The 16651-nt window shown below is 38.3% G+C and overlaps 1 protein-coding gene across 12 annotated transcripts in view; it reads right to left on the minus strand.

Moving 5' to 3' along the window:
- Positions 1 to 332: 332 nt before the first annotated feature.
- LOC127153924 (CD48 antigen) overlaps positions 333 to 16651 on the minus strand; it is a 95788-nt gene continuing 79469 nt past the window's right edge. Inside the window, exons 1-6 of one of the 12 annotated variants that reach the window (XM_051095234.1) lie at positions 8897 to 9349; positions 4318 to 4650; positions 4123 to 4211; positions 3906 to 4008; positions 2750 to 2869; positions 333 to 2639 (exon numbers count right to left, since the gene is read on the minus strand). In XM_051095234.1, the coding sequence (XP_050951191.1) occupies positions 2488 to 2639; positions 2750 to 2869; positions 3906 to 4008; positions 4123 to 4211; positions 4318 to 4650; positions 8897 to 9068 (969 nt within the window). In that variant the 5' untranslated portion in view covers positions 9069 to 9349 and the 3' untranslated portion in view covers positions 333 to 2487. The other 11 variants (XM_051095233.1, XM_051095232.1, XM_051095231.1 and 8 more) reach the window with 11 other exon arrangements.

Genomic DNA, 16651 nt, shown 5'->3' on the forward strand with positions numbered 1-16651 from the left:
GAAAAAGAGTCCTGAATCTTGATTGTTTTACAGTTTGAAGTTTAAATTTTGTGACCACTTTTTAGTGCAACACCAGTATTGTACAGATGATCATGTTTTCTTTTTTTTTTTTTTTTTTTTTTTTTTTTTTTAATTCTGTCTGTTACTGTTTAAAGCTAAACTGTCTTTTACAATACAGGCATTTTTCAGTGTTTGACATATTGTTAAATTAATTGATTGAGTATTTGATATTGTTTAGTCCTAAAATAAAAAAAATAAAAAGCAAATAAAAGCCATTGAAAGCCATTGAATGCACTTTTAAGAATGTTTACATGAAGTAAAAATAAAACATGTTCAATTTGTATATTGTGCTTTATTTGCTTTATATATGAAGAGTTCAGATGCAAAACCAGCTAAAAGCCATCTCAGTCAAAAGATGAGATAATGATACTGAGTGAATGCTCTTGACACATATTATACGTCCATTAAATACTTTTTCTTCAAACTCGCTAAAATACCAGCCTCAGCCCAATCAGAAGTACCGGTACTTACATAGAAACCTATACATCTGAGCCTGATAACAATGCATTTTTTAAAGAAAGACGTCAGATGGATTTATCTGGTTTTGCATCTGAACTCTTCATATATAGATCTAGATATAAATACACCATTAAAACAGAAAAAGTCCTGTTTTTTACTGGTGGCAGACTGTAAATTAACAGACTGTAAATTTATGGTACAGGTAATAAGCTGCCAGTACTTTTTCCATTTTTTTTTACAGATTTTTTTTTTTTTTTTTACAGTTTAAGGTTAAATCGTTGACGGTAAACAGAGCTGCAATATACAACACTGTAGCACACAAACACCTCCTTCAAATGGAAAATAAATGAACTAACTGGAAAAGCACATGTGGGCAGTTGCGCACAATGGCCTCATGATTACCACATCTAAAAAACACGTTCAACAACAACAAAAAACAGGAAAAAAACCCAGGGGGAAAAACATAATGTTCTTTCTGAAATGAATCACCACAATTAACTACAGAAATGAATGAGAAAGTAACCAGAAACTATGGAAAACTAGGATATCAGAAAAATGGGAACAGAACAAACAGAGGGAAAACTACGCCAAAACAGACTACATGTTACAATAGCATTATACATACATATTTATAGTTACAATACTGTTCAAGTATCAAATCATGTGATGACACTGGAGTACATGGTGTGACCTCCTCCAACAAATATCTGTAAAAAAAAAAAAAAATAAATAAATAAAATAGTAAATGAAATCTGATCTCGATGAATAATGTAGCATCAACACAACAGCAAAATGCTAAAGCAAAAGCAGCCTAGACAGGCTAAAACACTGCAACAGTAGTTACATTCCCCTTAATTTAATTGGATTTGTTTTAAAATATTAAATTACGAATACACACACACACACACATCTCTGATTTATTATATCACACACTCAACTATGCCGTTCGTCTGAATTGTCATTTTACCTGTGGCTGTTGATAGCCAATACAACAGCACTCTTGCATGTTTGATATTGCTTAATTATCATCATACCAAAGACAACAAACATCTAGTTCAGGGGTGGTGAACACCAGTCCTGGAGAGCCGCAGCCCTGCAGAGTTCAGCTCCAACCCTAATTAAAACTCACCTCCCTGTAGCTTTCTATTAACCCTTCAGACCTTAATTAGCTTGTTCATGTGCATTTGATTAGGGCTGAAGCAAAACTCTGCAGGGCTGCGGCTCTCCAGGACTGATGTTCGCCACCCCTGATCTAGTTATTCAGCACATCACATGAACCACATGATATGATCACGGGGTGCTTCTTGCTTCTTACTTTCCACATGATTTGTTAAAGGAATCTTTGACAATTCAGTCATTATTTTCTCACATGTTTTTTTTTAACTTGTATTTAGACCTGATATCAGACACACAGGAAATGTGGGCTGACAATGACTCACTGTCTCTCTATGTGTTAGTCTCATTTCTCAATGAATAGGTCAGGTTGTCAGAATGAGAGTCCAAACAGCTGATAAAACATCACAGTAATCCACACCACTCCAGTCCAAAAACGTAACACTGCGTGAAGTAAAAAACTGCATGTTTGTAAGAAACAAACTTATCATTAAGATGTTTTCAGTTGAAACTGTCCAAAATACCCATAAATTCACAACTTGATAATTATGATTCAGATAATATGGTTTTACTGGTGAAAGCAATTAAGGATAAAGGAACCATATTAAAAGGGAAGCAATGGTTTGAAGTTAAAACACCTTCATTATGGATTTGTTTCTTACAAAAACACAAAAGTATTATGTGTTACTTGTGGATTATTGTGATGTTTTTATCAGCTGTTTGGACTCCCACTCTGACGGGAAACATTCATTGCAGAGGATCCATGTAATGATGTAATGCTACATTTCTCTGAATCAGTTCTCAAGAAGAAACAAACTTATCTTGGATGACCTAAGGGTAAGTCTATTCGTATATTTATTTGTATAATTCCACTAGTAAAAGCTGAGGTTTCAGCAGACAGACAGATGCACTGCACACAGCAAAAATATTTCTTACCATACTGCGAACACTGTGTTCAGAAAATGTTGTTTCTTCATAATGAATCTCTTCCTCACTAGTCTGAACTGCTTTTTTTAAAAATGACATTTTCAAAACTATAAAATAACTGTTATTAAATACATATTTTGGCACTCTTGATTGCTACTATTATTTTCATATTAGTTTTAGAAATACTTGCCCTTCTGTTGTTCTTGTATGGTCCTGGCGCGAAGACACTGCAGACCCAAAACTACAAACACCACCAGCAGTGTCACTACAGCAACAACTACTGGCATTATGGTATATAAATGGTGTCGTTCTGTAACAATAAAGAGAAAAATAATAATTACTGTATTACTGTATCCTGTCAGGATGACCTCAGCCATACATTGTCGCTTTGAATTTATTTTATCAAATAAACTATATATATATATATATATGCATATATGCATGTGTGTGTGTGTGTGTGTGTGTGTATATATATATATATATATATATATATATATATATATTGTGACAGACGCCTCCGGACTCATCAGCGTCGCCCTGGTAACAAACGCAATTCACCTGCACGCCCTCACCGCGGGCTGTTCGGTCACAGCTGAAACCAATTGTCAGGCTGCTATAAAGAGAGCACCACGCTGAGCGTGAGACAGACTCCGATCTTGAGACGCATGCATCGCTTGTTTACTCTTTCTCTTTGTTCCCCCAGACAGCAGCGAGTGACCGACAGCCCACGTTTCGTTTGGAGCACATTTGGACACCCACTGACTGGAGTAGAGCACTGAAGAGCACCGCCAAGCACCTCTCACCGGCATCACCTGTTGTTTTTTCCCTTTGATTGTAAATAAATCCACCCTCCGGGGACATTTCACTGAGCCAGCCTTGTCGTGTGATTCTTCACCCCGTCACAATACATTCTCAAGAAAGTGATGTGCAGTAATCAAAAAATAAAAATAAATATATAAAAATGAAGCTGCATATGTATCTGTTTGTTTATAGTATACACACATAATACATTACATATTTTGTTTTGCATATAAACTATAGCACCTGTCAGTATGTATAAAATATGCACATATGACAGTTTTGTTGTTGTTTACAACAAAAGCAGAGCAAAGCATGCATTAAAATTTGAACACCTGCGTTTTACTTGCTTCATTTTACATTTGCCAGTTAATATATCAAACTTAACAGAACTGAACTGTGGTACTAGGCTTTACCATTGTGACATTTTACTGTAAATAAATAAATAGCTTTAAAAGACACCAATTTAGTGATTTTGGAAGATCATTTTTTAAACATTGGGATTTTTTTAAAGACACCTGATCAGATCAGTGCATAAGATTACATACCTGCACATTTGTGACAGAGTTGACTGATGTTCAGATGTTTGGTCTGGTTGCTGATGGGATTGTTGATCACACAACTGTAGGTGTTTTTATCCTGATATTCCACCTCCAGAGGTAGAGAGAGACTGATGCTGAAATCAGACACACTGATGTTGGACAATAAACTGTTTCCTTTGTACCAGGAGAGACTCACATCACTCACATTCACCACTGAACACACCAGTGAACAATTCTCGTTTGATGATCCTGATGATGATGATGATGAACAGCTTGAAGAGTTACTGCTGATAACATGAACAGGTAGACGAGCTAAGAAAAGAGATCAACAAAGTCAAAACACAAATAGAAATAAATCACTGACAACGTTTTTTTTTTTTTAAATCATTCAGTTCACTGATTTATTCAGTTTACTCACCATGCATAATAACACTAAAGATCCTGTATGTGACCTTTTCTTTGGTGAGGATCTGTAGTTTATAAAGTCCAGTGTGTTCAGTTCTGATGTTTCTAATGGTCAGAGATCCAGTTTGATTGTCTATCTGGAGTCTGTTTTTGAATATCTCATTACTATCATATATAGAGATGACGAGCTTATATATTTCAGCTATACGAGTGTCTGAATTATTAACTTCAAACATCCACAGTATCTGATCATCTCCCTGTACTTTTAACTTTGTCTTTAGAGTGACAGAATCTCCCTCCATCACTGGTATTGACTTCCCTGCACCTGCATCAGCACCAAACACACCTGACCAACAGAAGAAAAAAGGTTAGGTTTAGTGGTTTAGGTTTAGTGGTAGGCCATTTTAGCTTAAATGTTCCCAGTGTTGCTCATTGTAAATGCATTTACAGAGTTCTATTTAAACTTTTACCAGTAAAAACAACAACAACAACAACAACAACAAACAAACAAACAAACAAACAAACACATAAAATCGCCGAGCTCTGTAATGAAATTAGAGAGCTCTTCAGTTCTTACTAGGAAAAACTGAATTAGAGAGCTCTCTATAACTGGAATTTTTACAATGCCACAGATGTTGCAAGTTTTGAGGGAGCGTGCAATTGGCATGCTGACTGCAGGAATGTCCACCAGAGCTGTTGCCCGTGAATTGAATGTTCATTTCTCCACCATAAGCCATCTCCAAAGGCGTTTCAGAAAATTTGGCAGTACATCCAACCGGCCTCACAACCACAGACCACTTGTAACCACACCAGCCAAGGACCTCCACATCCAGCATCTTCACCTCCAAGAACGTCTGAGACCAACCACCCGGACAGCTGCTGCAACAATCGGTTTGCATAACCAAAGAATTTCGGCAAAAACTGTCATAAACCATCTCAGGGAAGCTCATCTGCATGCTCGTCACCCTCATCGGGGTCTCGACGTGACTGCAGTTCGTCGCCGTAACCGACTTGAGTGGACAAATGCTCACATTTGATGGCATCTGGCACTGTGGAGAGGTGTTCTCTTCATGAATGAATCCCGGTTTTCACTGTACAGGGCAGATGGCGAACAGCATGTATGGCGTCGTGTGGGTGAGCAGTTTGCTGATGTCGACGTTGTGGATTTAGTGGCAATGGTGGCAGTGGGGTTATGGTATGGGCAGGCGTATGTTATGGACAACGAACACAGGTACATTTTATTGACGGCATTTTCAATGCACAGAGATAACGTGACGAGATCCTGAGGCCCATTGTTGTGCCATTCATCCACGACCACCACCTCATGTTGCAGCATGATAATGCATGGCCCCATGTTGCAAGGATCTGTACAGAATGGAAAACATCCCAATTCTTGCATGGCCAGCATACTCACCGGACACGTAACCCATTGAGCATGTTTGGGATGCTCTGGATCGGCGTATACGACAGTGTGTTACAATTCCTGCCAATATCCAGCAACTTCGCACAGCGATTGAAGACGAGTGGACCAACATTCCACAGGCCACAATCAACAACCTGATCAACTCTGTGTTGCACTGCGTGAGACAAATAGTGGTCACACCAGATACTGACTGGTTTTTGGACCCCCCCAATACAGTAAAACTGCTCATTTTAGAGTGGCCTTTTATTGTGGCCAGTCTAAGGCACACCTGTGCAATAATCATGCTGTCTAATCAGCATCTTGATATGCCACACCTGTGAGGTTGATGGATTATCTCGGCAAAGAAGAAGTGCTCACTAACACAGATTTAGACAGATTTGTGAACAATAATATCATACAAGGAAGAGTGCCATTTTCCAAAATATCAGCGCACAAGCATGATCTTGAATGTGATATTGATTTTATACAGTTCAACAAACAAAAAGTTAATATTAGGTGAAATACATTTTAGACACAATATTATCTGTTTTTACTCTGTTTTGCCAACACAAATATAGTTCCAAACAAAGCCAGAGCAGAACTGGGGTGTATTCCAGAAAGCAAGGTTAACTTACATCTGCTAAACCCTGAACTCTAGTTTGATTAACCCAAACCTTGCTTACTCAAGGTATGCTGGTTCCAAAAACGCATCCGGGAGTAAGTTCATGCAACTCAGAGAATGTTCCTGGTTAACATGCAAGACATTCTCAACAGAGCAATGAATCAACGGGTCACTATGGAAACAGACACTAAGATAAAGCGCGCCATACTGCTGCTTTCTTCTATTGTTCAAAATAGTTTTATTTACATACTTAATGCATATCGCCACCTAATTGGTGGTTGTGCAATCTTTTTTTTCTCTTTAATCTTTGATCGTTGAGAATAAGAATTATATTGTTTGTTGGATGCAAATTATATAATAAAATCATATCAGATATTTTTTTTATATTAAAAATACATTATACAAAATGCGGATCCATGATGTGTGACATGATAACAAAATATAATAAACATAACATAAAATAAACATTACCTTGTTTAATTGTTTTTTTTTTTTTATAACTTATTCAGATAACATATGTGCCAACAGAATAAATATAATAAACATATTCGAATAATATAATATTACCTTATATTCTACTTATATTAGTGTTTTATAATTTACATATCATCCAACTATATATATATATTTAGTATAGAAAATATATATATATATAGGAGCAGGTTATTCCACAAACACACACTCGGCGAAATATCACCTAATTAAGCTTATTGTAAAAATCCCCCAAAATATTGGGAGAGAGAGAGAGAGAGAGAGAGAGAGAGAAAGAAAGAAAGAGAAAGAAAGAAAGAAAGAAAGAAAGAAAGAAAGAAAGAAAGAAAGAACATTTGAAAACACGTTTTGTCATAATCTGTAAATGTTACTGTTACAGACAGTGAGCCGCTAATGAAGTGAATGAACAGATGGCATTATCTAACGACATTATATACACGAACACATAGGCTATGTATATAATGAATTTGGTTAATTTTACTGTAGGCCTATAACGGTAAAGATAGCCAAACAACGCTAATATTAAAATGTTATTTTATATGACGTGTAGTCTAGTAGGCCTAATTTAAAATGAAACAACAAAGAAAAAAAGTAAAGTATATTCGGCGTAAACCTGTCAAATGGCAATACACTATAATAGGCTAGCCTTATATCATAAGGGTCTTAAAGTCTCTTCTTTTCTTTTAAATATAGCCTAACAAAAATAATTTATCTAAATATCGCAGAAGGGGGAAACAACAACAACAAGAACTTGCATTGCTTTTATCGCTCTACACAGGTTTTAATTAGGCTATTAAAACGTCAAACTGTTTGTAGCCCTTAATTCATAAAATGAAGTATTAGCTACTTACCATTTGTGATCAACAGTAAACAAAGAATAAAGAAAATGTTGTGAATCATATTTTTAAAATTTCTGTAAATTGGGTCTAGTGATTAAATTCCACATTGCGCAGCGCAAATAATTATCGCTTTGGGATTTACAGAGATTCGAGTAAATTTGTTTTAGCTTATATACGAGAAACCCTGTTTAATTTTATAACGCGCCAGAAGTCCAGAATGCCCGGTTACATTTTTTTATGCCTTTTCTGTCTGCTCGTGCGGGTGGGCGGAGATGAAAAAAAAAAAAAATCCTATAGTGCCATTACGTTATGAAAACGTTATTCCTCAATGTTTTTTTTTTTTTAAACATTCAAAAACCCTGTTTTTTTTTTTTTTTCATTGTGAAATTTACAGGAACATTCCATTCTATCATCTTGAAAAGTTAATGAAAACATTATTTCTTAATGTTTTTAAACATTTCAATTCACAATTTTATCCCTATGCACATACCCTCCAAACAGTACCCTGGGAACTATATAAACATGGATATCAATTCAAACAATAACATTTGATAAAATACTACTAATTATCAACACCAAAAACTGTACACTACAACTGTATACCAAACACTAAACAAATATTTGTAATATTTTATAATGTTGTCTACCTTTTCCCAAAGTGGGGCAGTAAAAAAACACTGAAAGAGTGCCATCTGATTTATCTTTCATTTCATATTTTCTTTAGTGACTTACATTCGATTTCAAACTTACGGCGAGAATGACCGCCAATGCAATGTTGTTGTTGTTGTAGGTAACGTCAGATCCAGGTCACATGAAAGTCCCTAAGGGTCCAACAGAGTAAACAAAACAAAACAAAACAAAACAAAACAACAACAAAAAAAAAGGCCCTAAAACGCGCTTTTAGGTATACGGCAACCTTATACCTTACATGGGTATACACTCTTAAAAATAAAGGTGCTTCACGATGCCATAGAAGAACCTTTTTTGTCTAAATGGTTCCATAAAGAACCTTTAACATCAGAAGAACCATTCTGTTTCACAAAAGGTTCTTTGTGGCAAAAGAAGGTTTTCCAGGTTATAAAAAGGTAATAAAGAAATGGTTCTTTAAAAAACCTTTGATCGAATCGTTTTTTATGGAACAAAAAATGGTTCTTCAATGGCATCGCTTGAAGAACCTTTTAAAGCACCTTTATTTTTTTATTAAGAGTATACGGTGTAGCCTACGTTATAGCTGTACCTTGCGTATCACATAGACCAGCGGTTATTATACCGCGTTCCAGACGAAATCGGAAGAGGAAACATCCAGACGTTATTTCCAAGTAGGAGGTGGGGAAAATTCTACTTTTGAATGGTCTAGAACTCAACATTAATCTTTGTCCTCGCGAGCACCCACTCTGCATATTTTGCATGTATCTTTTAACACAGCTGAATCAGATCACCAGCTCGTTAGAAGAGTTTAATGCATGAACTGTGTTCCGACTGACGCATAGTTCCGTTTACATGCACCCAAATAATCCACTTGTAATCTCATTGACGGTTAAATCGGATTGAAAAACGTTATTGTAAACACCTTAGTCGATCCGATTTAGCTGGATCGGATGAATGAAATTTCGATCGGATTGAAGGGGGTGTTTTTTCCCTTTTCTAATACGATTGAGAGTGCACGTAAACACTCGATCGGATTGAAAACCGAAACTGAAAAGACTGCACATGTGCAGTAACGCAAAATAGCGTAATGACGTATGACGCACGGAACAAGCGGCTCTTTCTTTTGAACAAAGTGTTGTATAAATGCGCATCCTATCATTATAAAACTCTCATTTCACTCGGCGTCTGTGAAGTGGAGCATGACAACCTCCCACAAGTCCTTATTTTGGATTCTTATCCACAGGCAACCCGTTTTGGGCGCGGGGAGTGGCATTTTTACTGCGTGATAAATATGAGTAACACAGCACAACGGTTTATATGTATATTTATCCAGAAATGGATAAATATTAATTCTGCTGTAAAAAAAGAATAAAGAAAAGGTGTAGGAGAGTGGTTATTATGTGTAAACAGTGAGAAACTATATTTGTGCAGTGTGCGCATGTCAAAAAATTTTTTTCGATTTAAAGCTTGTGACAAACACACACATAAACCCGATCACTTTATTTAGCGTTCATGTAAACACTGCATTCTGATTCATCAATCAGAATTAATTTCATCCGATTGAACCAAAAAGTGTGCATGTAAACGTGTAAACGTTGTACTTCCTGCACACGGGAAATCGGATGAAGCATACCTCACTTGAGAACACGGATATTGCTACAGAAGTAGCAAGTCCATCAAAAATAAATATCATCATTTGGGTGGTCCATGAACATTATTGTCACAATATTTTCTGCAAACATTAAGCTAGAAAAACCAAAGACCATATTTTAGTACAGACTTCATGATCTGTAAAGAAAAAATAAACCAGACTGCGGCAAGTATCATTTTGAAACCTGTGTCTGTTACTGTGACACAGTTTATCATATTCCTCTGTTAAAAAAAGAATGTAGGCCATGTGAAGGCCTAAACTGATGCAACAAAATGCCCTCACATCTGTTCTTTTTTTCCTCAAATTATATGGGTACTTTGTATAGGCTACTCTTATTCTGTGGAGAACACAAATTCTGTTTATTAAGTCAATATAAACACAAATATATCTCTGGCATCTTTGAGTGTTTTTATCACACTCTTGCTGGATTAACATCTGAAAAAACATCTTAAAGCCAGTACTGGCCTCATGGTATGAACACATAAACAGCCTTTGTGGCATTTCAAATCCCTCATATAATCCTATAATCCTTCAAATTACAGAGCTTCTGATGATGTCTAATTTAATTTTCCCTTTTTTTTCTGTCACTGTTGTTATATATTTTGTCAGGGCTCAGGTTTGATCGACCTCTTTTTCTCTCCTGCACAAGGCTTTTTTTTTTTTTTTGTCTAAACGTGCTGACCGCATTCAGCTGAATTTTGCTGTTTCGCAATCAGCGCGGCCGTGCACGTATTCACAGCTGTTTGTTATTTTCTTATCAATTCTCTTCTTAAGTTTGTTGCTCTCACCTTTTCCTCTCCCAGGGTGTTTTGTTTCTCATGCTTCTCTTGCAAGTTTGTTTTGATTTCTTAATTATGAGTTACGTTGTGTGTGTTTTTTTTTTTTTAATTTTTAATTTATTTATTTAGTTGATTCTGTTACTCTCCGGATTGTGCGCACTTATTGGCCAGCCGCTTGCCTTTCTTTCGTTGTGGACTGCGACCCTGATCTCTGGTTCTTCGCTCTGTTCTGCCTGGATAGAACATGATTAGTGACACTCGTCTGTGCTGAATCCTGATGGGCTACTTTCCGTACTGCTGCCGATCGCCTGGTGTTTGATCTCCGCTCGACGGAATATGTTGCAGTTTTCCTGGACTGTGCTGCTCGGATCGTCCTCTCACTTTCTGATCCTCGATTGATTATTGATCATCTTCTCATCGTCCAGCTGATTGGTGGCTTGGCGGCTCGTTTCCAGTTTATTTATTACTATAATAAATTTTGTTGGAGCATCTAACTGCATCTGGGCCTTTATTACAGAGACACGTGACATTTTATATTTTTCCACTGATGTGTCTAAAAAAAAAAATGTTGTCAAGGTCACATGCAATCAGCTGACATCAGATATCACATTTCACTTACACAAAAGGCTTGTGACTATAGGTGCGTTCACGCCATATCGGAATTCCCGTAATTACGAGATTCCAATTTGTAAAAAGCTTTCATGTCCTCGTAGAACTGGTAATTACAACTTGTGAACTGGGAGTCTTCTGAGAGCTATACGACTTGTACCACATGACCGCTGTACCACCTGACCAACGTAGGCTCCGTTTAGGCGTTAATAGTGTTACCATAGAAAAGTATAATTCCGCGTCTGAGGATGTGAACAGCTCCGAGTAGAACGTCACATGTTGTCATCTCGAAATTATGGTAATCACGATATGGCCTGAACGCAGCATTGTTCGCTAATGACTGGTCACATGACTTGCAGTAAAACAAATGTAACTTTTTTTTTTTTTTTTTTTTTTTATTGATTATTTGTTCTCATTTTACATTCATCATTTAATTCATTATTAGCTTTTAATAAGTGGTGTTCTCATGCTTCTCATGTTATATATATATATATATATATATATATATATATATATATATATATATATATATATATATATATATTGTATTTGATCACCACTTTTTCTAATGGTGCATCTATTTCAGTAATACAACTTGAGAGAGAAAAAGTGAGGGGGGAGAGCATAATTTCCCAGCAAGCAAACCACAAACAAAGAATGGCACACAAAGGCTTCACCTAAAAGAAAGCATTAATCCAAGCTGTAACTAAACAGAAATCAAATAATGAGTGGATAAACCGCAATCTACACTTTTGTTGACATTGTTCACTTCTTTTTAGACCTTAAACATCAGCTTCGACATAATAGCACATGGTGAGCTCCACTTGTAGGCTTCTCTAACACTTTTTTTCAGTAGAAACTTTCCCCTCTCATCAATAAAGCTTAAATCTTCTTTAAAAGAGTTCCCTCCTTAGTTAACTTTGCAATGCAAATATATATATATATATATATATATATATAAACAGCAATGCAAAGCAGACTCTTGTAATGTCAACTGACCCTTTCACAGACTGGCACAGAAGCACTTCAAGGGATAGCTATACACTACATTATATATATTAGGCCAAAAAGGCAATTCAAATGAGCTGAAAACCCTAAAAGTAATAGTGACCAGTCATAGCTTCTAAAATATGCACAATTTATTTATATACACTGAATTATATGCACTTTTTATATACACACATGTACATGGGCTGTTATTTAAAAGGTTTTTTTTTTTTTTAGGTTTTTAGTCTTTGTGTCACAGCTCTCACTTCAGAAACCACATCCTGTGAATTTCTAAATGTCAGTGTGAGAGAGAAACAAAAGAATCCGAACAGATGGACAAAAATAATGTCTGGTTCTTAATTCATATATTATGTATTGGTAAGTAGCTTTCTTGGACTGGTTTAATTTAGTAGGGATCGTCACGGGGCATTGGTAAGAATGCACAAAAGTCCATGAATCCAATCACTGTTTTTTAATAAAGTTTCAAGCCAGCTGCATACACATTGCAGTGTGATTGTGTATGGGTTTACCAAGGTGTGTGTGGTTTTCTATAATAAAACAAATACAATAATCAATTCACGGCAATAAACGACAAAGAAACACCCAGATCAAATGTACAAACACGTGTGGACATGTGACTATATATATATAATTGACCAGTACGGCATGCGATCATCGTCTTTTCTGCCTCTCAATCATACATAATCTTATCAATCCACACAAATACGGCTTGCTGACATTTGTACATTATATACATAAAGTAAATACAAAGCATTATTCGTTACCACACTTATGCTGCGCACGTTAGATCGCACGTGCAGAGACAGCGTACATTTAGAGAGCTAGCATTAGCTTCACGGAGATATAGATGCATTAAACATCAGAACGTTTGAATACAGCGATATAAACAAGCTTAAAGAACATGTGCAAATATATATATATCGGAAATAAACTTACTTTGAAGTTACGCACACTCATCTATGGCTTGAAAACACACGAGCCCTTCATCACATTTTAGCGGAACATGAGCAGATGCATCAAACTTTGGGGGCGGGTCTAAACTACGCTGTCAATATGACTCCCAATCCACCAATAAGAACAGAAATAATAAACTCCGGTAAACTTACTAAGCCTTTTCAACAGCCGCCCCAATTTACGTAGTAAATTCTACTTCAGAAAAGGCTTACGAGTCCTTGTCATCATCAGGTAGTGGTGGCAAACAGACAAGTTTACTCACTGGTCGGATGTATTTCCGACCCTGCACTTGCACTTCAGCAGTTCGGATTCTCCCGTCAGCCCCTGGTACTGTGGTTGAGACCTTACCCACTGGCCAGAGGGCTCGAGGCAACTGGTGATCTACTATCATCACAACTGTCCCAGTCTTCAGATCTTTGCCAGTTTCAGTTGTCCACTTATTTCGAGTTTGCAGCTCAGGTAAGTATCTCTTGATGTAGTGTGCCCAAAAATGGTCGGCCAGGACTTGGCTGTGTCTCCAGTGTTTTCTGCTAAGTAATTCTGACTCAGGGTATACAATTTGGGGTAAATCAGGGTCTGGCCGCCCCAATAAAAGGCTGTTTGGGGTGATGGGATCCACATCTGCTACATCCAATGACACGTAGCCCAGGGGTTTCGAGTTTAAAATTCCTTCAATCTCTGTAAGTACTGTGCTTAGCACTTCTTCCGTTACATGTTGGGCTCCAAGTGTAACATTCAGGGCGGACTTTAGAGATCTAATTTCCCTCTCCCAGAGTCCACCAAAGTGGGGAGCTCCAGGAGGATTAAATTTGAACAGAATTTTCTGCTTTGCCAGCTGATTTTGCAAGGTAGGTTGCATGGCGGCAAACGCTTCTGATAGTTCCCTTTGTCCTCCCTTGAAGTTTGTTCCCTGGTCAGAATATAGTTCATGGGGAGTTCCTCTACGTGCTACAAATCTACGCAGGGCCATGAGGAATGAATCTGTATCAATTTTGGGGAGTAAATCAATGTAGACTCCTCTGGTCGTCATACATTTAAATATGATTCCCCACCGTTTTTCAGTGCGTCGGCCTACCTTGATTGTAAATGGCCCAAAACAATCAACTCCAGTCGAATACAATGCTGGGCGGTAGAGCCGAAGTCGGGCTGGTGGCAAATCCGCCATCGTTGGCACATCAGGCTTTCCTCGCCATTTTCTGCATTCCTGGCATTGATGTTGGTGTCTTCTAACCGCCTCACGGCCCCTAATGACCCAGTATTTGCGACGTAACTCAGCGAATACTCTTTCTGGGCCAGGATGATGAAGTTTCTCATCATAATGCTGGATCAGGAGTTGACTGAGTGGGTGTTTGGGATCAAGGACAATTGGATGGGCCATATTTGGGTTAAGGTCACTAAGTCTCAGACGGCCACCAACTCTTATAAGCCCAGTAGACTGGTCAAGTTCTGGTGCAAGCGATATTAATCGGCTGTTGGAAGGCAAGGATTGGCCACTTGTTAATAATTTGAGCTCAACTGGGAAACACTTAGCTTGGGCTTGCTTTAGGAGTGAGATCTCAGCAGCTGCGTAGTCTTGTGCAGATAAATCTTTGGTCTGATTTGCTTGGTTTGACAGCTCTTGGGCTTCAAGTTCTACCAACTGATTAAAGCTACGGTACAGTGAGAATTCTTGCGCTAGATCAGAGAAGTCTACGGTGGTCAGACTGCAGAAGGTTACCTTTTTCTCTTCATCTGTACTCTCTGGGACTGATTCCTCTGGGTCTCCAGGCCAGGTACTTGGGTCTTGCTGCAAAAAGTGCAGTCCTTGATTCCACTGACTTGACATTGATAGTTGCTGAAGTGTTCTTCCATGGGTAATGTCATCAGCAGGATTGCTCTCAGACTTCACATAACGCCATGCTTGAGGAGAGGTCAATTCCTGAATTTCTGCGATCCTTGTACCCACAAACACCTTATATCTGCATGAATCCGACTGGATCCAAGCTAAGACGGTCTTTGAGTCACTCCACAAAGTCACACTTTGAATGTTCAAAGTAAGTTCTCTTTCAAGAACTCTTGCCAGTTGAGCTCCACTAAGTGCTGCACAAAGTTCTAGCCTGGGTACAGATAGCTGTCGTTTTGGTGCCACCCTTGATCTCGCTGTGACAAATGCAACCTCGACTTGGCCTTGAAGACTCTGTGTTCTCAGGTATGCCACCGACCCATAAGCATGATTTGAAGCATCGCAAAATATGTGGATGTCTCTTATGCAGGTCTCAGAGTCTAATTCTTTGCTAGTGTAGCAGCGTGGAATTGCAATACTGTTTATGTACTGCAGTTCCTCTTCCCATTCGCGCTAGGCTTGCGAGAGTTCACTTGGTAGCAATGGGTCATCCCACTCACGTTTTTTATCCCACAGTCTTTGAATCAGTACCTTAGCTCTTGTTGTGTAGGGGATAATATAGCCTAGTGGGTCATACTGACTAGCTAAGACTTGATAGACATACCTCATTGTGGGCACTTGCGGTTCCCTCGGTCGAGTTTTGTAGCCAAGTGTGTCCGCTTGGCAAACCCAACGGAGACCCAAGGTAGACTCAGTGACATCCCATTGCTTCCCTGAAAGCCAAAGCTCAATTTTCTCTGATCTGACTTCCACAGGAAGGTGAGCAACGGCAGAAGGAATGTTGCTAGCCCATTGTCTTAACTCGAACCCACCAGAAGCTAGAAGAGCTTGCAGCTTGTTCACCAGTTCAGTCGCCTTGTCCGCAGAACTCACACTCTGCAGATAATTATCCACATAGAAATGTTTCTCTACAGCCACACGTGAGTTTTCACCTGGATCAGTGTTCTCTTGGACATGTTTGAGTACGGCAAAGGTTGCGCAGCATGGACTGCATGTAGTCCCAAATGGCACAACTTGCCACTCGTAGACACTGGCTGGAATATCACGCTGCATATTTCGCCATAGAAATCTGAGAAGCGGCTTGTCCTCTGGAAGCAGACGAATCTGATGAAACATGCCTTTGATATCACTTGTGATTGCAACAGCATGCTCCCTAAAGCGAAGAAACACTCCTAGCAAGGTGGAAGTCAGAGTCGGCCCAGGCAACAGATACTCATTGAGGTTATGGCCTTGGTATTGAAAGGAACAGTTGTACACTACTCTATGCTTACCGTTATGGTGTACCATGTGGTGTGGTATGTACCATGATTCAGGAGTCTGGTCAACTGCTTCAGCTGCCAGCTTGACGACATAACCACATTGATCCAGCCTTTCAATTTCTTGGTTATACACCTTTGTGAGTTCTGGACTCTTGTTGAGACGTTTTTCCTGTGCTCTGAGGTGGGGAAGAACCGACTCTTT

This window comes from Labeo rohita, chromosome 22 (assembly GCF_022985175.1).
Source record: "Labeo rohita strain BAU-BD-2019 chromosome 22, IGBB_LRoh.1.0, whole genome shotgun sequence".
NCBI lineage: Eukaryota > Metazoa > Chordata > Actinopteri > Cypriniformes > Cyprinidae > Labeo > Labeo rohita.